At 49.3% G+C, this 27,676-nt stretch overlaps 1 protein-coding gene across 1 annotated transcript in view; it reads right to left on the bottom strand.

Annotated features, from left to right (window-relative positions):
- PRRX2 (paired related homeobox 2) overlaps positions 1–27,676 on the bottom strand; it is a 70,693-nt gene that overhangs the window by 6,847 nt on the left and 36,170 nt on the right. Inside the window, exons 2-3 of the mRNA XM_034793952.1 lie at positions 2,420–2,604; positions 1,868–2,046 (exon numbers count right to left, since the gene is read on the bottom strand). Of these exons, the coding sequence (XP_034649843.1) occupies positions 1,868–2,046; positions 2,420–2,604 (364 nt within the window). The remainder of the gene's footprint in view (positions 1–1,867; positions 2,047–2,419; positions 2,605–27,676) is intronic.

The following is a 27,676-nucleotide window of genomic DNA, read 5'->3' as shown; positions in this document are numbered from 1 at the left end:
AAGTCACCCCTGTAGTCACAGGACAAAAAGGGGGTTAGTGGGTTACAGATTGTTGTAATAAACCATAAATCCAGTGTCTTTATTAAGACCATGATTTTTAGCGTCATGCAAAATTATGAATTTCAGCTCCCAGCATAGGCGCTGACTCCGTGGGTAAATTAGTGGGTGCTCTGCACCTACCGGCAGTCAAGCTCCCCTCACTCCCCGTCCCACCTCCTCCTCCTCCCCCACGAGCGCGCTGCATCCCCGCTGCCCCGCCTACCTCCCAGTGCTTCCTGCCTGGCCGCTGCCAAACAGCTGTTTGGCAGCGTTAGCACGCTCTGGGATGGGGGGGAGGAGCGGGAACGTGGCACGCTCAGGGGAAGAGGCGGGGCCGGGGCAGGGATTTGGGGAAGGAGATGGAATATTGGCAGGGAGGGGGTGGAGTTGAGGTAGGGACTTTGGGGAAGGGGTTGGAATGGGGGTGGGGAAGAGGCGGGGCCTCATGGAAGGGATGGAGTGGGAGCGGGGATGGGGACAGAGGGGGGCGTCGAGCACCCACGGGAAAGAAGGGAAGTCAGCGCCGATGGCTCCCAGACTTGTCTTTTGAAAGTGTTGTGCAGTTTCCTTTGCAGATGAGTCTGACCCATGGGTCGTACACACGCCTATCACAACATGTGATGTCGTGTACCTCATCCAGCACACTAAATGACCTAACAACAACTATGTGAGTGAAACCCATAGGTGCTGACTCTGTGGGTGCTCCAGGGTTGGAGCACCCACAGGGAAAAGATGCTGGGTGCTGAACACCCACTGGCAGCCCCCTTACTAGCCCCCCCAGCGCCTCCTGCCCACTGATGAGCCCCACCGATAGGCACCTCCCCCCCTCTCCATGCCGCCTGCCCGCCGCGATCAGCTGTTTCGTGGCATGCAGGAGGCTCTGGGGGGAAGGGGAAGGAGCGAGGATATGGCATGCTCGGGGGAGGTGTGGAAGAGGGCAGGAAGAGGCGGGGTGGGGTTGGGGACTTGGGGGAAGGGGAAGGAGCGAGGATGTGGCGTGCTCGGGGGAGAGGTGGAAGGGGGCAGGAAGAGGTGGGGTGGGGTTGGGGATTTGGGGGGAAGGGGAGTGGGGGTGGGGCATGGGGTAGAGCTGGGGGTCAAGCACCCGATGGCATATTGGAAAGTTGGCACTTGTGGTGAAACCAGACAACCACTAACCCCCCGTTTTCATCCTATGACTACAGTGGTGTTGACAGGCCACTTCACCTTGAATGGATGCTTAGTTTAGCATAAGGAGTTAGCACATATTCCATTATTCAACCTTGGATTGAGCTGTGGCACTCGGAGTGCCTGTCCCAGACCTGAGGAAGAGCTCCGTGTAAGCTTGAAAGCTTGTCTCTCTCCCCAACAGAAGCTGGTCCAGTAACAGATATTACCTCCCCCACCTTGTCTCCTAATAACCTGGGACAGACACAGCTCCCACAACGCTGCATTCAGCTCAGCACAGCCATTGCCTCCATCCCATACGCTGGCTGTGTTTGTCCTAGCGGCAGGCGGACATCTTGGCCCAGTGGGGCTGCAGTTTGTTCAATTCTAACTTCTCCTTCCTACTCGGGGCCTTAGGGCCCATCCCAACTCCCGCTAAAGCCAATGGAAAGACTCCCTGTGGCCTTTGTGCCTTCTCCATTTCCCCTGCTTGTTTAATTCTCTCCCTTGGAGGGGGAGCAGTTTTCTAATCAGCCTCGCAACCTTCGCAGTCTTTTCTGCCCACTAGGGACAGGCCTGGTAGGGTGACCTTGGCTGGCTCTCCAGCACCTCCCGAAAGGCAGCCGCGGTAACTCAGTTTGGGAATAGATGGGAAAGATACTGGTGAGGCTGCTGGACTTACCTGTATGGGGATGTGGTGGTCCAGGAGAGATACTCTGGGCTCAAGGCAGTCGGCCTGGGGGCCATCGGCTGTTCAATGGCTGCGTCTTGGCTGTAGGATTTGAGGAGCGATGCGGACCTGTTGGCCAGCATCGCCCGCTCGTTGCGACGGAACTTGGCCCTTCGGTTCTGGAACCAAACCTAGCGGGAGGAGAGGCAGCACCGGTCACCTGAGCCGCACTTAACCTGGGGCACAGACAAGGCCGGCGGGAGGGAGCAGGGGAGCTGCCCCACGCTCCCCTAGTGCATAGCGCAGCGGGCTGATTGCACTGGGCAGGGGGCCAAGTTAATGCTGGCAGATCTCAGGCTGGCAGCCTGGCGGTGACACCTCTGCTCTGCCTGCCATGGCACCGTGGGCCAGGATGAGCTGTGGTGCTCCTGGAGGGTGCACTGCCCTGGTCCTTCTGAACTCTATGAAGGCCTGAGTTCTAGCTGGCCAAGGGAGGGGGGAAGCCAGCATCCTTGCCTAGAGCCAGGAGGCAGAGGCCTAGTTCCTCCCCACCGCTTTGCTCACCTGGACTCTGGCCTCACTGAGGTTGACCCGCCGCGCTAGCTCCTCTCGCACAAAAGCATCGGGGTAATGCGTCCTCTCGAAGACTCGCTCCAGCGCCTGGAGCTGGCTGCTGTTGAATGTGGTGCGGTTCCTCCTCTGCTTCTTCTTCCGCTTGGCAGCCCCGCGGCTCGGACTCAGACTCTCACCTAAGGGGAGCACAAAGGAGACAATCCCAGGTGACATGTCCATGGGGCCAGCCCACCTCTCCCCTGCCGGTTAGACAGACACACCCAGGCACTGGTGAGGGGGATGTGGCAAGCAGGGCGCAGCAGGGCACTGCCCTGTGTCTCTATTCAAAGGGTGAACAAGGCCGGTGATTTCATTGCTGGGCCTGGGAGATGACCTTGCTAAGTGCAGATGTCTGTAATCCAGCAGAGGAACACAGCCTGCCCTTCACTGCAAGCCCTAGAGCCAAGCATGGCAGAATTCAACTCCTTTATAATGTTGATGGATAACAGCAATGTTTATTTGAAAGCATTTTTTCCTATTGTTGCCCATTTATATATTTACAGTGATGCAAAATTATGGGGGAGAGGTCGGACGACGGGGAGAGTCAGGCAATAATTGTTTGACAGCAGACGTTGCAAGTCAAAAAGCTAAAGCTTTATAACCATTAAAATACAAATTGTCAACATCCCGTGTCAAAATATACAACGTAAATACCCTGAAATCAAACTGGAATAAGTTCTCAAGCCGCATTTTTCTTCCTTTGTCTGTCTGTACATTTCGATGATCATCGATGGAAATATTTTTTCTTCAGTTTGCGTGTGTACGGTGAAATCGCTGTTTACCAACAGTTACCGATAAAAATCTAACCTTCTATGCCTACCTCAAGGGGAAGTAGCGTGGTCCACTGGACTGTCCATGGGAAGGGGAAGCAGTTCTTCAGTTACAGTCCTAGCTCTGCCACTGACTCTATCTCATGGCACGTGTCTCATCCCTTCTCTGTGCCTTAGTTTCTCTCAGGGATAATACTTACCTCCGGGGGGATGAATGGGGAAAGGGTTTAACTAGTTAATATATGCCAAGTGCTATGTAAGTACGAAGTTTAAAATTCCCAAAAGTGGCCACTGATTTCAGATGCATTCAGATGCTTGAGGCCTGATTTTCAGAGGCGACGAGTGCTAGCAAGTCCTGTTGAAGTCAATGGGAGCTCAGCACCGTAGCAAATCAGGCCCCAGGATGTCTCAAGTTGGGCACCCAAAAATGGAAGCACCCAAAATCCGTGGCCACTTAGTCTCTAACGCCAGTCGTCAGTGGTGCAGGGACTAGTGGTGCTGCAGAGGCAGCCGCACTCCCTGGCTTGAAGGAATAATAGCAATGACATATTAGACCGTTTTGTCCAATGGCTTTCAGCGCACTCGCTGTAAAAATGGTTCCAGCTCCCCTGCCAGCAGTTCCTGAAGTAGCAGCAGCTACATCTGTCTGTGACATGGGGAGGAATAGGAGGGTAATTAGAAGGACGTGATTTTTAAGGTGAGCTATCTCATGGCCAGCCAGTGCTAGAAACAAATGTTACCAAGCCTCTGAGATTTCTGCTCATACCCAGCATTTGTTTCCATTTTTGTGGCTTGTGAAATTTTGAACCTTAAGCCTGCCACTGGTCCGTCTGTTTGCCTTTTTGGCCCAGATCCAGGCCTGAGTATGGTGCATCTTGGGCCTTCATCCGGGGTAACTTTCATTCTTTCTTTGTTGCCAGCATCACATGAGATGGGGCAAGTCTGATGGAGACGGGTTCTGGAGGACACAGTCAGAGGCCCAGTGGGGAAAGTATGTTGTTGTTTTTAATTCTTGAGTGGAGTATTGTTCAGTTATTCTTTCCATTAGCAAAGCATCTGGATTCAATTTGTACCTAATGGCGGGAAAAAATTTTTGAATGGTTTGAAATGTTAATCGTTTTATGACCTCCCATGGATTTACAGCCGTGGCATTGGATTTCTCTGCTTTATGTCAAAGTTAGAGCCTATGAGGTGAGAAATTGCTGCCTCTCGCTAAAAGGCTTCTAATGCAGCTTCGCAAAATTGTCATGAGATGATACCAGCCCAGGCACCAAATCTCCTGAAAGGGATATAAACCCTCCTGCCACCTTCTAACTACTGAGGGCTAGATGGAAACTTCTGTGCCTTGCTCCATTGCTACCGCAGGGTTTCTTGCACCTTTCTCTGAAACATCCGGTGCTGGCCATTGTCAGTAACAGGATACCGGAGTAGATGCACCATGAATCTGAGCCAATGTGGCACCGTGATCCAGTGTGATCTGATTCCTACTTGTACCAGGCTGATGAAAAACTAAAGATAATTTAGACGCCCATCCACCCCTCCCCCCAAAAAACCCTAATCTCAGGTGAATGGGGCAGTAGACATGTGCATGGCTGTTGTTCTAACCCTTTGTGGTTCTCCAGCATCTCAAAGCACATTACAAAGGTAGGCATTACCCCTGTGTTACAGAGGGGCGAAGTGAAGCACACAAATGTGAAGTGAGTTGACCAAGGTCACACAGTGACTAGAACCTGAGAGTCTGTCTACACTGGAGAAAAAGAGATGCGGCAGTGAGTCTGAGCCTGGCTCAACGTTTGGGGCTCTGAGACCCTCCCTGCCTTGCCAGGTTTCAGAGTCCAGTCTCCAGTCCAAGCCCAAACGTCTACGCTGCTATTTTTAGCCCCACAAGCCCGAGCCAGTGGCCCCGGGCTCTGAGACTTGCTGCCGTGGCTTGGTTTGGGGTTGTTGTTTTCCTGTGTAGACGTGTCCTAAGACTCCTGAGCCCTTGTCCTAATTACTGGTCTGTGCTGTCTGCTTTATCGGTTAAGGAAACTGAGAGTAGGCATCTGTGCTGCTAATTTCTGGGTGGACCCTTTCTTTGCTATACTTTGTATGTGAAAGTCTCTTTCCGTTGCCTGGAGCACTGGGGGTCATTCAATGTGGTCGGATAGAGACTTTGGGGACATTCCCATTTTAATAATGAATAAACTGAGCTTAGTCTATTTCAGCCATGCTCTGCCTGTGGCTATCAAGCAGGGGAGGACGTAGCCTCCCAATTCAATGAGTGCCTGCTCCTCAGCCCGCCGAGGGGGCACCGACCACCCACAGCAGCTCCTCCGTCCCAGCATCGCAACCCTAATCCTGGCCGGGCGTGGCGGGGAGGCCCCAGGGGTGGGCATGGAGAGGGAGCTCATCCAACGCTCATTCAGCGGTTGTGACTCCTGTCCCACGGGGCTGGGCCCAGCTGCCCACTCCGGGCATTGTGACTTGGTGCACAGGGTCACAGCGCCGCCACTCAGGTTTGGCCGGGCTGCCTCTGGAGGGACGGCCAGGCCCAAGCCTGAGACAGGAACCCCTGTGCAAGTGCACTCATTGCACACTGGTTAATCTGGGCCCGATTTCAATGGGTGCAGTTGCAGCCATGGACCTCCACTGAAGCCACCACTGCTATCAGGTGTATTCCTGGAGGTTTCATCGCATGACATAATCTTTAATTAAAGATGAATCTTTAATCCCTGGAGACTATCCTGGAGGGTTGGCAACCCTAATATAGGTCATAATTCCAGAGGCAGCTCTCCCTGGCTTGAGTCAGAAATCCTGACAACCATGCGGCGGTTACCCCGGGGAAGTGGCAATTGAAATCTCCGAGAATGAGGGGTTAGGTTTGTGGCTGGTGCTGACAATGGCCTAGTGTAAGATGAGTGTTTCGTGCTTGCTTTACAATGCACATTGAGGCTTGAGACCCCTGGATGCCGTCCATCATTAGAAACCATTACACATTACGGGCAGTGAGAACGCTCTGCCCCTTGTAGGAATGGCCTCTAACAATCCACAAATCAGGCCCAAAACCCAGCACTCACCCTACTCCCCGACCTGTTAATGCAGCTCCTCAACAAGCATGACTACATAGATCTGGTGTTTGTGTCAGGGTACACTCATCCCTCTGCCTCAGCCAAACAAGTAGGTGTCCAGGAGATAGAGGAAGGGAACTGTCCATTGAGACCACCCTCCCCATGACTGGATGGTGAGATGGGCACTCCCTTGATGAGCTGTAGAAAGAGAGGTGACCTCAGCTACCATGGGCCCTAGGTGTAGTTATCTGAATAGAGCCGGGGAGCTCCTTATGTACTGCCACTTTCTGATAATTTAGTTACACATCTTTGCGTTCCAGGTAAGTTTTATCCTTTCTTTGCCCCTGTAAAACCCTCTGAGGACAGAGGGACCCTGGGGCTGGTAGAAGCTGAGCACGGCTGCGTTTGGGAAGCTCCAGGATTGCGGCGGGTGAAAGGTGACACGTGTTTGGTTCAATCTGAAATAAACGCAAGTTGAGTCCAAAAGCCGAGAGAGAAAGACGCTCTTTGCGCCGCCCAGGAGACCACAGTCTAGGCTTCACTGAGCTTTGCATCACAAATAAAATTCCGAGAATTCCCTCCAGCCCTTGGTTCTGTCGAGAGCCTCAAATTCGCTGCCAATCTCTATTTTACAGTTGCCCCTTTTAGTTTAACTCCTTTTTTGGTTTTGTTTTCCTTCAGCAAGCTAATGGGCCTCTGGATTGAAAAACTACGGCAGGTCACTGCTGTCCAGCTTCCTCGCAGAACCTGGGATTGACATGGGCCGGCATGCAAGAACCATCTCTGATGGAAAAGCCCTACAGAATTTAATAGAGAGCAATAAGCTCCCTATAGGATTTATGAACTACCTGATAGGGTTTAATGGACAAATTATAGAAAGAGGATCTCATTCTCTATTAAATGGTATAGGTTTTTATAGTGATTTCTATAGAACCCAGCTGGGCTGATCCCTATTTAAATCTGTCTGTAGGACTTTTTCATGAGCGATAGCTTCCAGGTTGCTCTGCTGAAAGAATGAGGGAGCAGAACCTCATAGATTTAACTCTTAAAATGGCATGCGGAGAATGTGCTCTCAACCGCACCCACTCTGTCTGCCCTCTATTCCTCCTAGCAAAAGCAGGACTCCTGATCTGTCTCCCACTGAAATCAACACAAAACCTCACATGGAATTTAATGGAAATGGGGTCAGGCGCTACCATAGACCCACTGTGTAAAATGATTTCCCAAGCTGCAAGATTCCAATATGGATTACACCCCTCTTCCATGTTTGGAATGGGGCGGACCATTTTGCGTCTGGGCTTTTAAAGAGCTGTAAAGTCTGGGGGCGCACGGATCCAGTTTTTATGTTCAGGCCCCTCCGCTAGTTTAAATGTGTCTCTTATACCATATACAAGTGAGATCTTCTCCTGAGCCACAAAACCATGCAGCACATTCCAGGCAAACTCTTAAAAGCTATTGTTAGCTGGTGAAAGCCTTTCCTCACCTAATCAAACCTTCCCTTGAAAGATAGCTGCCTCCCAGTACAGCTCAAAGGGTATCATTGTTCCTGAACTCTGCATAGGTCCTTCTGCTTCCAGATGAATTATCCATTATGTGATGTTTTTTCCCTCCTCTTTAAAAACAATCCCATCCGTTGGTTGTACATGAGGCCGCGCTTGATCCAAATGTACCTGTCTGATTCCTCTAATTAGCCCAGAGACAGGGTTCTCCTGCTCCATAATGAATCAACATCTTTTCTCAATTAGCTCATGCTTTGGAGCCCTGCCCATACTCCAGAAATGTAGGACCAGATAAATGCCACTCTAATGGCTGATGGCATGTGTCTGACAGGTTTATGGTGTGCAAGGTTGGGAGCGATCGCCCATTCTATAAAAAGATAGAGCTGAAATCAACATTAAAAAATGAATGTCATTAAATGTTCCATTTTTGTGCTTTCACGGGGTGGGGTAGGAGGATAAACCTAATAGATCCTATTTCCATTTGCAGTCACAAATCCTACATGAAATCCACAGCTAACTCTGACCATCCAGCCATTACTTTTTCGTGCCAAAGGCCGCTGTGCCATAAGATAACCCTATTCGCTTCTGAGCGTTAGACGCACAGGAGGAAAAGTTACTTAACTGGCTTCGCTGTGATTTTCACCAAGGAATTAAAACATCCTGATGCTCTTCCAAGAATAAGACTCATTAATTATGGAAAGGCAGAAATAGCTCCACACTGGATTTCTTTCCTTCCTGAAGGACTTTGCAGGCCTTGTTTTGGGGCGCAAGGGGGGTTGAAATGATGGAGCGAATTTGCAAGTTTGCGTTTGTCATTTTTTGGTTACTGTCTGGCTCGCTTGGAGATATTGACTGGGTTGATTGTCCAACCTAGAGGTCAGAGGGGACATATGAACATTCCCTCTTCCTGTGGCCGCTTTTTGTATGGTGTATTTATTTTCTGCTGATTACAATTTCCTCTAATGGGAAAAAATAAAGAGGGGAGGGAGGGATAATATTACCGAATAATGAAAGATGACATTGCAAGGATAAAAAGGGAAAGCGAGACTGCTCAGTAACCCTGAGATGAAAAACACATTCCCCAGGGGACATCGGCGTTAAACGGAATATACGAGACGTGGAATTAAGCTGTCGTTTTGTAACGTGTGTGTGTGTGTGTGTGTGTGTGAGCCATTGCACAAACTAGAACCTTGTTGTCTGTTTCACACTAAATCTAGCCCACTCATTGCTGGGGTATGTTAACGATAAAGGCTGGAATTTCCAAAAGCGCCCAATGGACATTGGCTTTCAGTAGAACTTGTATTCCTGAGTCACTTAGCGGCTTTTGAAAATCTCATCCAAATAGTAAATTATTCCAAAGGACTTGAGCTGGGATTTTCAAGCTTGTTAGAGAAAATGGGATAAAATGTTCAAAATCACCTAAGTGATTTAGGGGCCTAAGTCCCATTCTTCAAAAAGGGACTTAGACACTTAAGAGCCGAAGTTTCATTGGAAAGTCAATGGGACTTAGCTTCCCAGGTCCCTCAATCAGGCTTACAAGTCTCTTAGGGTACAGCTATGCTGCAAGTGAAGGTGTGACTGTAGCATGGCAGACATACCACTAATGTTAATCTAGCTAGCACAGGTAACAGTAGCAGCGCAGGCATGGTGAAACAGGCTTCAGTATGGGTTAGCAACCAGTGTGTGTCCCCACGCTCCCTGACAGGCTTGTGGTCCGGGTGCTAGATGGTGCAGAAGCCCGTGCCGCCATGTCTCTTGTTACCCATACTAGCTAGATTAAAGCTAGAACGGCTGCGCCTACCCACGCCACAATATGCTGTGTAGACATCAGGTGCGTCTGAACATTTTCCTTTGGGGCTTAACCCTCTAAAGCTCCTTTGAAAATCACAGCCTTTCTGGTTCTCTTCTTAAATTAATCTTGATCATCCCATTTGATAGCCTCACTTTTCTCCTTTGCCTCTTCTTCCTTTGTCCTTTTTCTGGCCGTTCTTTACTTAATACTGCTATTCTACCAGGCAACCCCGTAACGCATGTGAGACAGTCCGATCCTTGTCCCGACGACGTCTATGCACATTGTATCATTTCGCTTCAGTGAGAGCAGGTTCGGACCTGTGGCTTGTAGGAAAACTGCTCTGTCAAAATACAGGCCTGATCCTGCGTTCCTTACCCGGGTAACATGCCTGTTCGGAGTCACTGAGACTGCAGGATCAGGCCCAAAGGCGGTATTCCCATGTTCATTTTCTAAGCAGCTCAAGGCAGCTCTGCTGAGTTTGCACTTCTCATCTGTGCTCCTAGCAGTTTTCTTTAATAATTATTTGCTGAGTTGAGACTAGAAAACCAGGTATTATAGCAAATCTGGGTCATGGTTAAATATATATGTAGTGAGGGATTTTAACCCTTGAACTCCTCCTAGGCTATTGGTAGTAGAAAGTTGTACTATGTGCCATTAGAAAGGGAATTTTCCCTACATTTCCACCAAGGTTTCAGAGTTGATTTATGATCGTTGTTCACGAGGGATTCATGAGCTCAGTGCAGCCGTGATACAGGCAATCTGAATGTATTATTATTATTTATTTTGATTTGCATTAAAATGACATCCATTTACATGTTGGAACTCAATGAGTGGAATGTCTCAATTTCTAAATGTGCCTTATCTACATGGAATGTCCCTGTGCCATGGGAGAGGAGTGCCCGTATTCGGGGAGAGGTGGCAATTCCCTTTCATTCAGGCAAGTGTACTATTCCTGTAGGTCTCATTAGGGTTGCCAACTTGGTAATATTTAAGAACCGGACCCTCCAGCAGGAGTGCCGGAACCTCCCCGGCCCTGTCCCCATCCACTCCTCTTAGCTCGCTGCTTTTCCCCTCCCCCCCACCCAGATCAGGAGGGACTCACCTGCTTTGCTGGGGCTGGGAGCTGCAGCCGCCCGACGCAGGTAGGAGGTGGCCCCGACTGAGTAGGGACTGGCACAGGTGATGACCCAGCAGCTCCCCCACCCACAGTAACCAGACTTTAGGTGTCCAGTCAGTAGAGCTGACCGGACACTGTCAGGTCCCCTTTTCGACCGGACTTTCCGGTTGAAAACCAGGCACCTGGCCACCGTCACATTGTGTGGAAAGGGGAGATTTTTGTAATGAAATTTACGACCCTCGGTGCTTTTCTGCACCTTCCAAGTGCAAACTGCCTCCCCTAGTTCTTGCTTTGAGATGAATCTAAGCGGGAATGGCCTCATTTCTCAGGGGCTGAGCTACCTTAAGTCAACAGGGGCTGGATATCTGAAAACTAGTCATCAGGGTTTATTTAAGGCCTAATCCTGCCACTCAGGCAAGGCCCTGAATGCAGGGGTTCTGATCACCGTATGCTGCTAAGCTCAGCTCCACGGCAGCTCCTGGTGCCCTACTGCTTAGGGAAAGTTTTGGGAACCCCTGCCGGGGTGGGGTGCTGCAATTGTCAGCCGCAGTGCTACAGTAGCGCCTGTAGAATGGTTCTGCAGCTGTGGGCTAGGGATAGAAATGAGCCTGGGGGATAAAATAAGGCTGAGTGGGGGGAGCCCAGCTCACAGCAGGAGTGCGCTCCTCGTCCCCTGGCTTTGGGGAACAGTGTGAGAGACACTGGCTGTCCTCCTTAATATAGGAAAAGATGACATTTAAACCAGGGACTAACACAGAATCATAGAATATTAGGGTTGGAAGAGACTTCAGGAGGTCATCTAGTCCAACCCCCTGCTCAAAGCAGGACCAACCCCAACTAAATCATCCCAGCCAGGGCTTTGTCAAGCTGGGCCTTAAAAACCTCTATGGATGGAGATTCCACCACCTCCCTAGGTAACCCATTCCAATGCTTCACCACCCTCCTAGTGAAATAGTGTTTCCTAATATCCAGGGTCGGCGCAACTCACTAACATTTGGGGGGCAGTGACCGCGGCAGCCGGATCTTCGGCCGCCCCGGTCGTCGGCGGTATTTCGGGGGCGGGACCTTCCGCCGCCTAGGACGGCAAAACATGGTGGCGCTCCTGCTAATATCCAACCTAGACCTCCCCCACTGCAACTTGAGACCATTGCTTCTTGTTCTGTCATCTGCCACCACTGAGAACAGCCTAATTCCATCTTCTTTGGAACCCCCTTCAGGTAGTTGAAGGCTGCTATCAAATCCCCCCTCACTCTTCTCTTCTGCAGACTCCCTCTGTTCCTAGTTCAATCTCAGTTCCGCTCGGTGTGCGGGCGCTAGGTGGTGGGTGCTGGTGGTCTGTGACATACAGGAGGTCAGACTTAGATGGTCGGGTGGTCCCTTCTGGCCACATGCTCTCTGCTTGCTTTAACCACACGCCCCCTTCCTCGCTACGTGCAGCCCATCCCCTGTAAAGCAGCTTCGACCCTAAACCTTTATGATTTGGTGGTTAATACATAACACTCCTTCTTGTGCATCTCTGGCCTGGTTGGAGGGGGGGCGGATTTCAGACCCACATCTCTAAAAGCTAAAGTTACATCTCGCCCTATTGCGTTGCAATGTAAAAACCCGGAGCGGAGCAGTTTTCTGCCATTAAATTATTTCACACATTCCATTTATTTGTGGACAGTTTGCCAAAGACCTTTTTAAGCTTTATTTTTTTCACCCAGCCAAATGATCAAATCTTCTTTACAGTCACTTCCCCTCCCCTCTTCCTCCCACTTCGCTCTCCCCTGCCCCCCCCCTCAAGTCCGTATAATTTAAGGTTTTAAATAGCCTGGAGGGAATTAACTGTAAATTCTTCCTAAAACAAATAAATTCAGCCCTCTACGTTTGTGCCTTTTTCAAACTGTTGAGAGACGTTTTGGGTTTGTTTTGTTTGAAATAATGATCACGGCATATATGACCCCAAGGCTGCGGCCAGCTCTAACCAAATAAATAGCTTTTATTAATTAACGTTTATCCTTAACAAATAAAACCCCAATTTGATCTCAGCCGGCTGAATTAGCAAAAATAAACAACTGGTTCTCCGGGCACTTGATGTGGATTTAACAAATTAACACTGGGCCTTAATCAGGGAAGCCGCAGGGCAGCGGAGGGCTTTTACAGCCAAGAAATCCGTTGGAAAAACAATGTCTTTCATTTCTCCCATGGTCTTTCTCAGTACACATGTGGACTGCCATTATATACTCTAGGGAAACCAAAAGAACTACAGCAATGACGTCCGCCTAGATTTCATGTGCAATTGTTTAACTTGTTCCTTAAATCATGAAATCTATTTTGAATGTTTCCCTTTGGATTAATCTGTGGAGTAAATGATCCAGGGGCTGCAGAGTTATTTTTCTGTGTCCTTTTTCCCCCCCCTTGAACAATAATAATTGTCTTTCTTGCCAGCACTTTTCATCCGAGGAACTCAAAGCACTTTACAGATGTTAATTCATCATAATTCCTCCCCAGGAGGGAGGGAAAGGGGGGAACTGACCACAAAGAGGTACGGTCATTTGTGGCAAGTCGCATTTCAAATCAGCTGGGAACAGAATCTGGAGTTCTGATGCCAAGTCACCAGCTCTAACCACTAGGCAACTCCACATTTCCTAAATAGTATCATCCCCATTTTCGATTGTGGCTCAAGAAAGTATTCCTATTCAGGACAGCACTTAAGCACTTGTGTAACTTGAAACCTGCTCTGTTTAAAACCGAACACATGCTATGGTGCTCTCTTGAATGGGGACAGACTTAACTCATGTGCTTTCTTGAATTGGGTCTTATGGGGGGGGGAAGTGAGGCAGAGAGAGACTTTTTGAAGGTCACAGCATGAGTCATCTGGGAATAGGACCCAGGCATCCAGGTGCTTAGTCCCCTGGTCTAACCACTAGACTGCACTGAATTTCCCATTTGACAGTCATGGAAATGGTAGGAACCAAATACTCTACAAAAACTTTTAATCTCTAACAATTCTGTCATAAAGACTATTATGCTTGAGAGGTAATTGGAAGCCCTGACTTTTGAAAGTGTTTGCTTGCCCCTGCGATGTTGTTTTCAATAATTCCTTTTATTGAATTTGGCCTGCGTTGCACAATACAAATACAAGATTGCAAAAGTATAGGCAGGCTGACACCCGAGTGCAGCGTCTGTGGCCTGTGCCGGTGTCTGTGCTTTGAACTGTCTGCTCGTTTGGAAAGCTGGCTGCATTTGTATAACCAAGCTGGCTGTTTGGGCTGGGACCTGCTTTCCATCTTATAGACCGAAAAATACAACTAAAGAACTATCTCCCCCCCCCCCACCCCCGGCGGCCCATGAATGCGCAACTGTCTGCCACGGAAGGATTTGGTGAGGGGTGGGAAGCAATTAAGATGCATCCGTTTGCTGATACTAGGCCTGATCCTGCAAGGTGCTGCAGTGCTTCCCATAAGGTTCTGTGCACCCTCCACTCCTATTGACTTCACTCAGCACCTTGCAGGATGAGGTCCAAACCTGCTCCATTCAGGTCAAAGCAATACTCTGGTTAACTTCAGTCAGAGCAGGAGCAGGCCAAGGAAGTGAGATTTTTTTTGTTTGGCTGTAGCACCCAGAGGCCCCAGCTGAGATCAGGGCCCCATTGTGCCAGGGACTGTACATACAGTGAGAGACAGCCCTTGCCCCCAGAGCTTTCAATCTAGATAGACAAGGCAGGTGCAGATACTCAGCATCACACAGCTGGTCAGAGGGGGACTAGAACACATGTCTCCTGGGGCCTAGTCCAGTGCTTTATCCACTAGGTCACACTGCCTTCCCGAAGAGAGAGAATAGAATGATCTTTTCTATGGAACCCAGCTGCCACTTTTTGGTTTGGCTCAGGGCATGAAGTCACTTCTTGACCCCGGAATTGAAGACGCTTTCTCGGCAGTGTTCCCTGAGGTCCACTGTGTATTCTGCTGGTGCAAGGGGATGCAACAAGTTTTCAGACAAGGCCACAGGGCTTGATCCAAAGCCCACTCAAGTCAATGGGAATCATTCCACTGACTTGAATGGCTTTGGGTCAGCACTAGAGCCGGTGCACCACGGAGCTTGCAAGCTGCCCTGGGCAATTAGGACTTGATTTTTGTGCCCACTGATGCCAATGCCAAGTTCCTCTTCCCTTCAGTGGTGCAGGATTGTGCCTCTAATTGGCAACTCCAAAGGTGGGTAGACACATATTTAATAAGTTATAGTGCATTTCATCAGCAATACTAACCTCCTCCGGGTAATCGTCTACCCGCCCAGAAAAGGAAGGGAATGGTTCAATCTGGACCCATTGGGCCAAATGCTCTGATGGCTGAGAAAGAAGAGCTCAGGTGGGCTATCCCCAAAAGCAAGAACCCGCCACTGACACTGTCTTGGGTTCTCATTAAGGCTCAGAACTAAAGATTACGAGCAACTCAGCTGTTGCAAAGAAGAGAACCACCTCGAATGTAGCCAGGTGCAATATAGGGTGATGCCAACCCCTTGAGCTGCGCCATTTGGCCGGCATCCGTGGGCCAAGCTTGGTTTTGGTGGCTGTGCCAGGGATGCGTGTGCAGTTCTATATCGAGCCTGCCTCTCACAGTTAAGTCCCCGGGGACGTTCTCGAAAGTAAGATGTGGCTCTCCCAAACCTATTGCCACGTACTCTCTTTTAACGAATCATCCCACGTTCTCCAGGAGCCATCTGCCACGTAGAGGGATGTTCTCTGCTTCTGCGTCTCAGACCACACGGAAAGCAGGTGTAACTGCAGTTCGGGCACACGTGCCCTTGCTTGCCCCGATCGAGCGAATGCGCTAAGAATAGCAGCGTAGCCACAGCTGCGTGGGTGGCGGGGTGGGCTAGTTGCCCCGAGGGTTTCAGCCTGGGCAGCTAGCCCGTCCCACGGCCCATGCAGCCGTGGCTACACTAAGCGATCGCAGCTAGGATGGGTATGTCTACCCCAGCTCCAGTGTAGACGTACCCTGTTAGTAAGCTCTCTTCTGGGCATGTAGAAGAAGTGGAGAGAAAGCTAAAGCCTCAGCCAATGGAGTCGTCATGCCAGCGCAGGATTTGCACCCTCCACCTTCCTTCTGCAGAGATCTGGCTTCCCGAGGCAGGGCAGGAAAAAAATGTTTAGCTATCGAATGAACGCTTATCCAGGCCTCTTCTCCACCCCGCCTGCCAAAAGCCAACCCCCAATCAGCCCCGTCCCTCGTGGGCTACTCTGTCTCCAGAAATGCGTTTGAGGATTAAGGGGAGAGCTTTCATAGCCGCGATTACTGTGCTGGTTGCATAAATCATACGTGGAATATTCTGGCTGCGTGCATCCTGCCAGGATCAAGTGTGCACAGCATGATGCGGCACTGCCAAGCCACAAACACTGGCTCTGGAGCTCCACGGCTGACTGCAACGGGTCACATGGGATGGGGCGGGGGGGAATAATCACCCTAATAGGTGTACAGTTGGTGCTGTCGGTCAACATCTACTAGGGAGAAGCTTTGGCCATCAACAGTGGCGTCGGGTTAAAGGCATGTGGCACTGTTAAGAAACGGAGCAAAACCACCCGACAGGAGGAAATATGCAAGAAGCCCCGAGACTTGGCTCCCAGATCAATAACCAGCCCGCTTGCCGCTCTGGCTTTTTCCACTCGGTGGTGAGTTGTCGAACAAAGAGCAACGTGCGAGCTCATTGTGGAAGGGCCCAGGCTCAGGATGGAGCCAAGCGAAGTGCGTGTGGAAGGGGGAGAGGCTGAAGAATTGCTGAATCCTACGGAAACTTCCCCAGCGCAAGTGGAGTCCATGAAAAAATTGGGGGAGGGGGAGCAGATCTCCGCTACCGTAGCAACGTTACAGCGTCAGCCGAATCTTTCCGAGGATGTTTCACCTCATTAATTGTGAAAAAACTGAAACACTGACACGTTTTTACAGGCTGCCAGTTTTGCTGGGGGAAAGTGTCTGTTTAAAAAGAGCAGCGAAAGCCGGGACCCAAAAGGAGGCCAAACCTGTCCCGTGAGCCTGAGGGTCTTTCCCTTCCAGTCACTGACAGGCAGCAGCAGAGTGGTTTATGGTTATGAAGCTGCAGCCTGCACTGGTCAGAAACCACCCAGCCCAGCCCTTCGGTGCCACAGACCTTGCGGTGGTGTGTGGGAAGTGTGCAAGTGGGTTAGGAGGCAGGGTCTCTACCCAGAGCTGCTTCTGCTGTGGCGATGTCCAAATGCCTATGTAGCTATTTGGGTGTTATGTGTATCCCCTCCAAATCAATGGGCTTCAAAGGAACCCCCAGAATTGTGCCCCCAAAAGATGCACATGCAGATCCTTATGTGTGCACATGGTGCACGATTGCCCATTTTGGGTGTGTGAAACATTCACACCGAGGGGTTTGGTTCAGGCCCATCGCGCTGGTCGGGCAGATCAGATGTTGATATGGGTGCCAGGGGCAGAAGCACTCTGGAAGGGAAGGACCATATCTCCTGCGATTTGTGACTCCATCCTGTGAATCCAGGCCACAAAGATGTCTGCACTAGATGGCTCTAATAGACCTAAGTGGGAAAGCAGCAGTATTTTACTTTTGTAGGTAGGATTTCACACTAGATGATAGGTAACAGGGTAACGTATTTGAAGGGCATGAACACCAAAGAGGACTGAGAGCTAGAGGTGTCCAGTTTAGGATGAAATTAAGGCAGGATAATGTATGAGGAGAAGCGTCCTGCCAATGAGCTGTGTATGATCCCAGGGCAGCGGCGGACGCTCCGTTGTCTGGAACGGTATGATTTCGAGAACAATCCAGCGTTAGCCAGGAGAAGGGACGGGCTGGACTCTTCCCAGCTCTCATTTTATTCTGCAAACTTGCTTGAAAACCTGCTGGGAGAGGGACTTACCCAATGCAGAGTGCCCCTGATTTCACCTGGCTCACAACTGGATAATGGGCTCTGGAGTCTAGGGACCAAATCTTGCTGTAAGTAACACAGTGTAAATTCAGAGCAATTCCACTGACTTAAATGGACCTAATTTGGATTTATACCAGTGTAACTAAAAGACTCTGAACCTGCCACCCTTACTCACATGAATTGGGAATAAGCCCATTTACTTCAGTAGGGCTGCTTGAGTGAATAAAGGCAGATGGGTTGGGGCCTATGAACAGAAATAATTTAGACTGTAAACCCTTTGGAGAAAGGACCGTCATTTTGTTATGGGCATGTACAGCGTCTAGCACAGCAGAGCCCTGTGCCGTGACTGGGCTCCTAGGCATGATCGCAATCCATATCATAAAGAACAATAGCTGGTGTCAATCAGCACAGCGCTCCCAAAGTCAATGGCGCTACACTTATCGACACACGCTGAGGATCTAGCCCCTGACTGTTAAGTTACATTACTACTGATATTCTTTTTAACATTAACTCTAGGCAAGACCTACAAAATCGCAGTGGTTTGAGCTGTCTCCACAGCAGCACTTGGACTACAAAAGACACTTGCCCCAGAGCTGTGCTGATCTAAATGAGGCCAGGGCACAAACAAAGGCGTTTGGGCAGGGCAAGGCGCTTAAGTCAGCGGAAGTAGTTGAGTCTCCCTCCCACGTTTACCCAATGGGGAAGGCGAGTTAACAGGGAATAAAGTGTTCTTGTTCAAGTGTCTAGGAGGGTCTGCTCAACGAGGGAGAGGATAATCAATAAATACAAAGGACTGGGCGTGTAGCTGCAGAGTTAGCATGCTGAAAAGCCAAAGGGACTCATCTCTCTACTGCCTGGAGCTGCCCTGGGCTTGGAGAGCTAGAGAGGAGAAAATGAGAGGTGGGGAAGATCAAAAGTGTTTTAAGAGACTTAGGAGCCCACATCTGACTTGGGGGGGAGGGATAGCTCAGTGGTTTGAGCATTGGCCTGCTAAACCCAGGGTTGTGAGTTCAATCCTTGAGGAGGTCACCTAGGGATCTGGGGCAAAATCAGTACTTGGTCCTGCTAGTGAAGGAAGGGGGCTGGACTCAATGACCTTTCAGGGTCCCTTCCAGCTCTATGAGAGAGGTATATCTTCATATATTATTTTGACTTTCATGAGGAGTTGGATGCCTAAATATCTTTGAAGCTCTGCGCCTTAGACATTTTAAAAAATGTTACCCAGTATGCTTTGACCTGGGGAGAGAATGCCCTGCCTTGTCCAGGGGCAAACCCCACAGGAGAACAGGATGTAGAGTCAATAGGGTTCCCCAGCTTTCTGGGGCAGGGGCTGTCTCAGTGTTTGTATGGTAACTACCACAATGGGCTCCTGGTCTATGATTGGTGCCCTAGGCATTACTTCAATGTAAATAACCAATAATGAATAGTAAGGGAGAATGATCCTCAACTTGAGCGGCTGCTTCAGTGGGTGGGGAAAGGTTCGAAGAAGGAGGAATATTGAAATAAGGTTTGATCGCTCCTCCCGCCTGGCCTGGGGGCATGTGGGCCTAGGGTTTTGGTTTGGGCCTCTCTTCAATGAGGTGGACGTGGTTTTCAGGAGGGGAAGGAACTGGAAGACAGCTATGGAAGAAAAAGTCCTCCCACAAGACCGGTATCGCACAGGGCAAAATTCTACCACACTGTCCTGAGCAGGCCGACTCTCGATGGTGAGATGATAATTCCATCTTCTCAGCCCATCCAGTCCTTGCTGAAACTGCCAATCAGCAAGCCAGTTCGGAGAGAGAGAGCGTGTGTGTGTGTGTGTGAGTGTGTGTGTGTGTGTGTGTGTGCACACTGCAGCCACTTGCCCACTGGGATCTCAGCTGAGACAAGCACATTTCACACAAGCCACTGAAGAGTCATCACCTAGCAATGGCCTGTCACTGCCGCTCAGGACAGGATTTGAACAGAGACCCTAGAAGCAACCTGTTCTTTTGCCTAAATGAAACATTGAATGTGACTCAACCATAATGTTAACGAGTTCTGGACTCTGAAAAGACCTTTGGGAAAAGCTGAGGCCTTGTCCACCTGGGAACATGCCGTCCATCCTAAGACACTGCTGTAGCTGCACCAGCACAGACCCCTAGTGGGCACAAAGCTATGGTTTGTACCAGCAGAGTGGGAGAAAGTGGCACTGGTGCAAATTGTAGCTTAAAGCAGGTTTAACTGCGATTAGAGCAACTCCCCATTGTAAAGCAGGCTTTTGTTACGGCATTTATAACAACAGGCAAGAACTTACAAACCGTGATCTGTGACAATGACTGTTGCATAAAAATTTCTAGCTTTTGGACTGTCTGCCCATAGTTAAAGTTTGCTCTCTTAGCCAGCGATCTGCAAACCAAAACTCCCTCCTGCGGCCAACACTATGCGGGTCACTACAACCCCAAGGAGAGCTTTCATAAGCTGCCAAGGGAATCATGTGCATTCGAAAGAGTCTGTAATTACACACTTGCACAATAGACCGTGATGGCTCTAAAGCAGCCTCTTGGGTCTATTGTGTCGAAGCTCCTACAGTTTTAAGGCAGATGGAGCTACAGCGGAAATTAAACCACAAAAGAAATGACGTTAAAGTTGCACCGAGGATCTGGCTTTAACCCACACAAGAAGGGAGAGTCAAAATTCAAGCTGTCCTTAGCTCACCCGGGGGAGGGGGGGGATTTCTTTCTTCTCAACAGCTTCGTGAATGAATTGCGTGACATGGGAGAGAGGGAAGGAGGGATGTGGGTGGATGAGAGGCAGACCTTCACTCTAGCTCTCCTGGTTGAATGTGCTTCATTCGGGGAACCTTAATGGCACTGTAATGCTGGGGGGTTATTTGTGTGCTTTTATGATGCTCTTTATAGGGGAGGAGTGATGGTCTTGCAGTTAAGGCACTGGCCTAGGACGTGGGAGAGCTGTGTGCCGTTCTTGGCTTTGCTACGCATTGTGTGTGTGACTTTGGCAAGTCACTTAAGCTTGCAGTGTCTCAATTCCACATCTGTAAAACAGGAGTGGGGGGAGGGGTGGGGGAAGGCTTGTTTATTTAGACTATAAACTAATCAAGGCAACGACACAAGCCTTGGTTGGGGCTCTAGACACTACTGAAGTAGAAATATATAATAAATAATCCTGTATGCAATGGCGTTATGCCAGCAGCGCTTAGCAATTTTAATGTGCTCCTCATCTTCAAAGCATTTCCCAACTGTTAACTACTTAAACTGGGAGGTATCGTCCCCATTTCACAAAGGGGAAACCTGGGAGGCTCACCGAGATTAATGAGCTATAAGGCCTTTCAGCGCTAGGTCGCCTGTTCAAATCCGGGTGCAGGCTGATAGCAATCCGTAACTCCTCCATGAAAGGCCTGGTGAGCTCTGTCTCGCATCTCACTAACTCACGACTGCAGCGGACGTTATTTGGCAGCCTCCGGAGAGAAGCCAAGGGCTGAATGGCCCATGGAGATCAAATGCCTCTGACACGCAGAGTGAATCCCTCTAAGGCAGGCTGATATGAGCAAGCCATTCCTGGCTGCTGTTTGCTCTGCAAATAAACAGAGGGCATCAGACTGCTGGCTAATTCCACCAGAGACTCCTTTGCAGAGCAGAGGGCTTTGTCTAGGGTTCTCTGCTCTGTGGTCACTTCTGAGTCCATCTTTTTGTACCTAGGCCCTTCACTCCTGTCCCTGTATTTTCATTTGTTGTCCTCTGTCTTTAGTTCATTCCTGGGCTTGTGGCCCCCTCCCTCATCTGAGGGAGGCAGACCGTTCATTCTGATGAGCCCCAGGATTCACAAGTATGTAGGGACAAAATTAGAAATGCCAAGGCACAAAAGAAGATTAAGCTAGGTAGAGACATAAAGGGTAGCAAGAAAACTTTCTATAAATACATTAGAAGCAAGAGGAAGACCAAGGACAGGGTAGGCCCATTACTCAAAGGGCGGGGGGAAACAATAACAGAAAATGTAGAAATGGCAGAAGTGTTAAATGACTTTTTTGTTTCAGTTTTCACCAAAAAGGTTAGTAGCGATTGGACGTCTAACACAGTAAATGCCAGTGAAAATGAGGTAGGATCAGAGGCTAAAAGAGGGAAAGAACAAGTTAAAGATTATTTAGACAAGTTAGATGCCTTCAAGTCACCAGGGCCTGATGAAATACATCAAAGAGCTGACTGAGGAGCCATTAGCAATTGTCTTCGAAAAGTCATGGAAGATGGGAGAGATTCTAGAGGACTGGAAAAGGGCAAATATAGTGCCTATCTATAAAAAGGGAAATAAGGACAACCTGGGGAATTACAGACCAATCAGCTTAACTTCAGTTCCCAGAAAGATCATGGAGCAAATAATTAAGCAATCAATTTGCAAACACCTAGAAGATAATGAGGTGATAAATAACAGTCAGCATGGATTTGTCAAGAACTAATCCTGTCAAACCAACCTAATAGCTTTCTTTGTCAGGGTAACAAGCCTTGTGGATGAGGGGAAGCGGTAGACGTAGTATATCTTGACTTTAGTAAGGCTTTTGATACTGTCTTGCATGACCTTCTCATAAACAAACTAAAGAAATACAATCTAGATGGAGGGTACTATAAGGCGGGTGCATAACTGGTTGGAAAACCGTTCCCAGAGAGTCATTATCAGTGGTTCACAGTCAAGCTGGAAGGGCATATTGAGTGGGGTCCCGCAGGGATCAGTTCTGGGTCCGGTTCTGTTCAATATCTTCATCAATGCTTTAGACAGTGGCATAGAGAGTGCACTTCTAAGGTTTGCGGACAATACCAAGCTGGGAAGGGGTGTAAGTGCTTTGGAGGATAGGATTAAAATTCAAAATGATCTGGAGAAATGGTCTGAAGAAAATAGGATGAAATTCAATAAGGACAAAGGCAAAGTACTCCACTTAGGAAGGAACAATCAGTTGCACAAATGCAAAATGGGAAATGACTGCCTTGGAAGGAGTACTGCAGAAAGGGATCTAGGGGTCATAGTGGATTACAAGCTAAATGTGAGCCAACAGTGTAACACTATTGCAAAAAAAGCAAACATCATTCTGGGCTGTATTAGCAGGAGTGTTGGAAGCAAGACATGAGAAGTAATTTTTCCACTCTGCTCTGTGCTGACTAGGCCTCAACAGGAGTCTTGTGTCCAGTTCTGGGCGCCACATTTCAGGAAAGATGTGGACAAATTGGAGAAAGTCCAGAGAAGAGCAACAAAAATGATTAAAGATCTAGAAACCACAACCTACAAGGGAAGATTGAAAAAACTGGGTTTGTTTAGTCTGGAGAAGAGAAGACTAAGGGGGGGACCTGATAACAGTTTTCAAATATATCAAAGGTCATTACAAGGGGAAGGAGAAAAATTATTCTCCTTAACCTCTGAGGATAGGGCAAGAAGCAATGGCCTACATTGCAGCAAAGGCGGTTTAGGTTGAACATTAGGAAAAACTTCCTAACTGTCAGGGTGGTTAAGCACTGGAATAAATTGCCCAGGAAGATTGTGGAATCTCCATCATGGAAATTTGTTAGATCAGGTTAGACAATCACCTGTCAGGGATGGTCTAGATAATACTTAGGCCTGCCATCGGTGCAGTGGCCTGGACTAGGTGACCTCTCGAGGTCCCTTCCAGTCCTATGATTCTATGACTTGCCCATGGTCAAGGAGGAAGTCAGTGATAGAGCTTGAAAGAAAATCCAGCTCTCTGGACCCCTCCTATATTCACTAGACCGTTGTGCCCCTTTTAGCTCTTCTTGCTGGAGAAGGAAGATTAATAAAAAAAACCAAAACAGCTACCGCCTGTTGCTGACCAAACTGGAACAAGTCCTCTGAAAGGAGCCTCCTTTTCGGTAGGACGGTGCTGGCCACTGTCACCTTGACCAAGGCACTGAGGGACAGTGTGAAAGGACGGATCAGTCCAAGTACAAAAAGGTGGGTGGATGTGGTCGGAACTTCAGTTTAGTTGTCCAGAGTAACTGCCAGCCCCTGCTGCAAAGCACACTGGACCACCAAAAGGGACTCCACCATCCCTTCTAAAATGAACCCTCACAGGGTGCAGAGCAACTTGCTGACGGGTTTCTCCTTAGTCTCCAGGCCAGGAGACAATCTCATGGAAGGGAACCGACTCTTGGTCTCTCCTGCACCCTGTCAGCTCGGTGCGTTACTTACAGGGATGCCTTGCTGTTACAACTGGGCCCCTGGAAACAGGCCCACGCTGACCCACCTGGGACTAATTTAGTCTCCTTGTCTTGCTAACACGTTTTATGCGGTACGTTATGTCTTGCTTCTTAAGTTTTAAAATTAGTAAGGGGAAAAAATAGCTGAGCGAGAGAATGACAACGCCGGTGATAGTTAACAGATGTGGGAATGGCTTCTGCTGTGAGTAAGTATGATCGATTCCGACTCTTAATAAAGGAGGCCTGGTTGCAGCTCTGTCTCAGAGCCTATGCTATCACCGCCGCCCTGTGCGTGTGTGTACATAATCATGGTACGTTGTACTTCCCCTGCAGCTACTATTCAAGGATCTCAAGACATCTTACAGCTCAACCTCACAGCCTCTCTGCATTCCATTAGCCCCGCAGCTCTGGGCGTTGTGTTATTGTCCCCACTTCACAGGTGGAGAGATCAAGGGACAGAGAAGTGACTTGCCTAATAAGACAAGGAGCAAAGTGGGAATAGGACCCAGTCGGCCTGCTTTCACTCTTGACAACATTCCCACCCGTACAGAATCCAGGTGCATGTAGGATCACAGCCAAAGTCTGCCCTTGTCATCCTATTGTTGGCATAGATGCTTCAGAGCTCGGCCACTGTAGCCTGGCGTATGACCTTACGGGTCTCCCTCCAAACCTGCAGAGGCACTAACATCCTTCTCGTGATCCCCTGACATGAGGGGTGACCTGTGGTGTGTGGGGAGTGAACAGAGGCGTTAATTACTGTTAATAAGGGTCTCCCCGCTGAATCACTGAAAATGGAAGCCTTTGCTGTCTTGCGGACATGCTCCACTGAAATCTCTCGGTTATTTTACTGGGAAGCTCTTTTCTGTAAGTGGCTAAGAAATGTACTTACTGGAGAAACTGAGGCACTGGTCAATGGCAACATTTACAAACTCAGGTGTCTACATTTATGCTCCCCTCTTCCCCAATCTATATTGAGGCCCTTAACTAAGTAGTCCGACTTTTAAAGGGGCCAACCACCCATAGCCGCCCCCATCCCAGAAGTCAATTAAATATAGGTAACTGAAGGCCCAGGTGCTTGATTTTGGTGCCTAACTCGCATTGATTTCAATGCTTGAGGAGCCTAAATCCCTTTGTAGATCTTGGCCAACACCTCCAAACTGCCATGAGCTCCATGAAGGACGAATTCTGCACCCGCTGACTGCAATGGAGCACCACATGGGTGCCAGGATCTGCTCACACTTAGGTCATTGCAGGACTGAGATCTAAATCTAGGTGCCTAATGCCAAGTGCCCTGGTTTGAACCTGTTGACCTATGTGTCATACAATTCAATGGCAGAGCTGGGACTAGAATCCAGCTCTCCTGAGTCCCAGTCTGCTGCTTTATCCACTAGGCCACACTGCCATCAGCTATAGTATGTTTTAATGTTACTTTTTGTATTTAACTTCTTCTTGTTTCAAATTTGAATAGACAAGCAGTACCCCAGAACACATTGCTATTGACAGGCTAGAGATCGGTGGGTCCCTCACCCCAGTAGGATGTCAATAGTTGGCAGAGATTTTGCATACCAAAAATAAATCCAGTATGCGTGGCATAGTAAGACTATTATGCAAAGCCCTGGCTTCCATCCAGGGGCCCCTGGCACAGTGCTCCCACCCCTCCCAAAAGCATGGTCTCTTGAAATGTAATAGGCATTATAGGGAGAAGCTCACAGCAAACCAGTTCAGAAGGGCATCTGGCACTGAAATCCAACACTGCCCCTCCAGGTTAAAGCAGTGTTTGACCTAATTGCATTAGGGAGACTGCCAAGTACAAACTGCCATCCAGGTACTAACATATACTCCCCTCTATTAGGATAGTTCCCTGTAGTTTCTTACTGCCACTGCAGTATGTATAGCCTGAGTCTCACTGCCTGGCACCGTGACCCTGCTTTTCTGGTTAAAGGCCAAGATCTTCAGGGATTTTTGATGTGCAACCTGAGACGCCTTAAAGGCCCCTGATGTTCAGAACGTCCTGAGCACCCACCCTCTGTGACTCAGGCCCCTTTTGGGTGTCTCAACTCAAGCCCCCCCCCAAAGTGGAGGCGCCTGAACTCGCTTTTGAAAATCTTGGCTGGTGACGTAGAGAAGATCACAGGGGAAGGGCCAGCGCCTGGGAGTCTCCGGCCCGCACAGTCTGTGAGGACAACTCGGCGGGCGCAAACACGCATTCTGGAAACCCTGGCTCTGCGCACGGAGTCGCTGTCCTTCAATCTGGTTTTCATTTGAGGTCGGTGGCCTCTTGCCAAATTTATTGTAAAACATTCATTTTAATAAGTGGCTCGTATCTCTTCAAAACCCAGCCCCTTTAACTGTTTCTAGGTTAAACCAAAGCCTTGTTTAGCTTACGATAAGGAATCCACAAAAGGAAGACAGTGGTTACAGGGGGAAACAGCACTTTAGTGGGCAGGTGTTTGAAAAACAGACCTCCAGCACACCCACTGGTGCTTGCTGCAAACTGGGAGAGCATCGGATTATATCAAATGGGGGCAGGGAAAGGAAACAGGAATCGTATTATTTTTCAGACCCACCCCAAACATCAGGGGTTCACAGGGGTTTATATCACCGTTCCCCCTGAAGCCACATGCCCCTTCAATGCAAGGGAAATCCTGGCCCCATTCAAGTCAATGGGAGTTTTGCCATTGAGGTCAATAGGAGCAGAATTTCTCCCAGGATATTTATAAATCTACAATGGAGAGAGATTGGATTCACAGATTCCAAGGCCAGGAGGGACCCTTATGATAATCTAGTCTGACCTCCTGCGTAATTCAGTCCATAGGACTTCCTCCCAATAATTCCTGTGTGAACTAGAGCAGTTCTTTTAGAAAAAACATCCACTCTTCATTTTAAAACGGCCAGTGATGGAAACTCCACCACCAGAGGTGTTGCCTAGAGGTATGAGCAGAGGACTGGGAGCCAGGAATTGACACAGACTCCCTCTACAACCATTGGCCACTCTCTCAGGCACCGAGCAGGTCCAGCTGACATGCCGGTGAGAATGGCTGGTCTACATCAATTGCACTGGTGCTAGCATAGTGGTGAGATTTCCCAGAGAGTGCCAACGTAGACACAGCCATGGGGCAAGGTCAGGGATGGACATAAGATGCTGGGGGGAGGGCAGGGGACAAGAGTGAATGTGCCTCTGCCCTTCTCACCCACTCCTACCTCACCAGGACACGTGATGTGCCCCAGGCTGTGTGGTGTCTGGGAGAAGATGAAACAGAAACTGTGTGGCTGGCTTCAGTCTGGCTGGCTCCTGTGGGCCAAGGCAGCTGGCCCTGTGAGTGACTCTGGCCCGCTCGTCACACTGCCTGAGACAACAGGTGAGCAAACAGCTGAGCAGTAAGAGATGCTGTGACGTTGCGGTGGTGGTGGACAGGGAAGACCTTAGGAAGCCCAACTGACTGCAGTGCAGTCCAAGCAACTCATGGGCACGCAAAATGCGGGCAGAGGACTAGATGGTCCCAACATTGCAATGGGCTCTGGTGTTTCTGACCTCCTCGCCCCTGAGTCAGCTTAACCCACCCCTGGAACTGGAAAGACAGCGAGGGGCTCTCAGAATAGATTCTGAAGTAGCGAGTCGGCTGGCTCTCCCTTCCGAAGTTCAGAGCAGAGCATTAGCCTTGCACGGCCCCTGATTTACCTTCGGGAAGGTGAGACAAGGCAAGAATGACCTATGAGAACAGCGGGAAGGGGCCTAGGATTGAGCCAGCTCACGTGTCTTATCCATACGATCGAAGGACAGAGCTAGAGCTCCGCCTTGGGGACTATGCACCATGAGACTGGCTTTCCCTCTAAGGCCTTGGCTACACTTACCCGCTAGTTCGACAGCTGGAAATCGAACTTCTGGGTTCGACTTATCGCGTCTAGTCTGGACGCGATAAGT

Source organism: Trachemys scripta, chromosome 17 (genome assembly GCF_013100865.1).
Source record: "Trachemys scripta elegans isolate TJP31775 chromosome 17, CAS_Tse_1.0, whole genome shotgun sequence".
NCBI lineage: Eukaryota > Metazoa > Chordata > Testudines > Emydidae > Trachemys > Trachemys scripta.
This window is presented reverse-complemented; position numbering and strand designations above follow the sequence as displayed.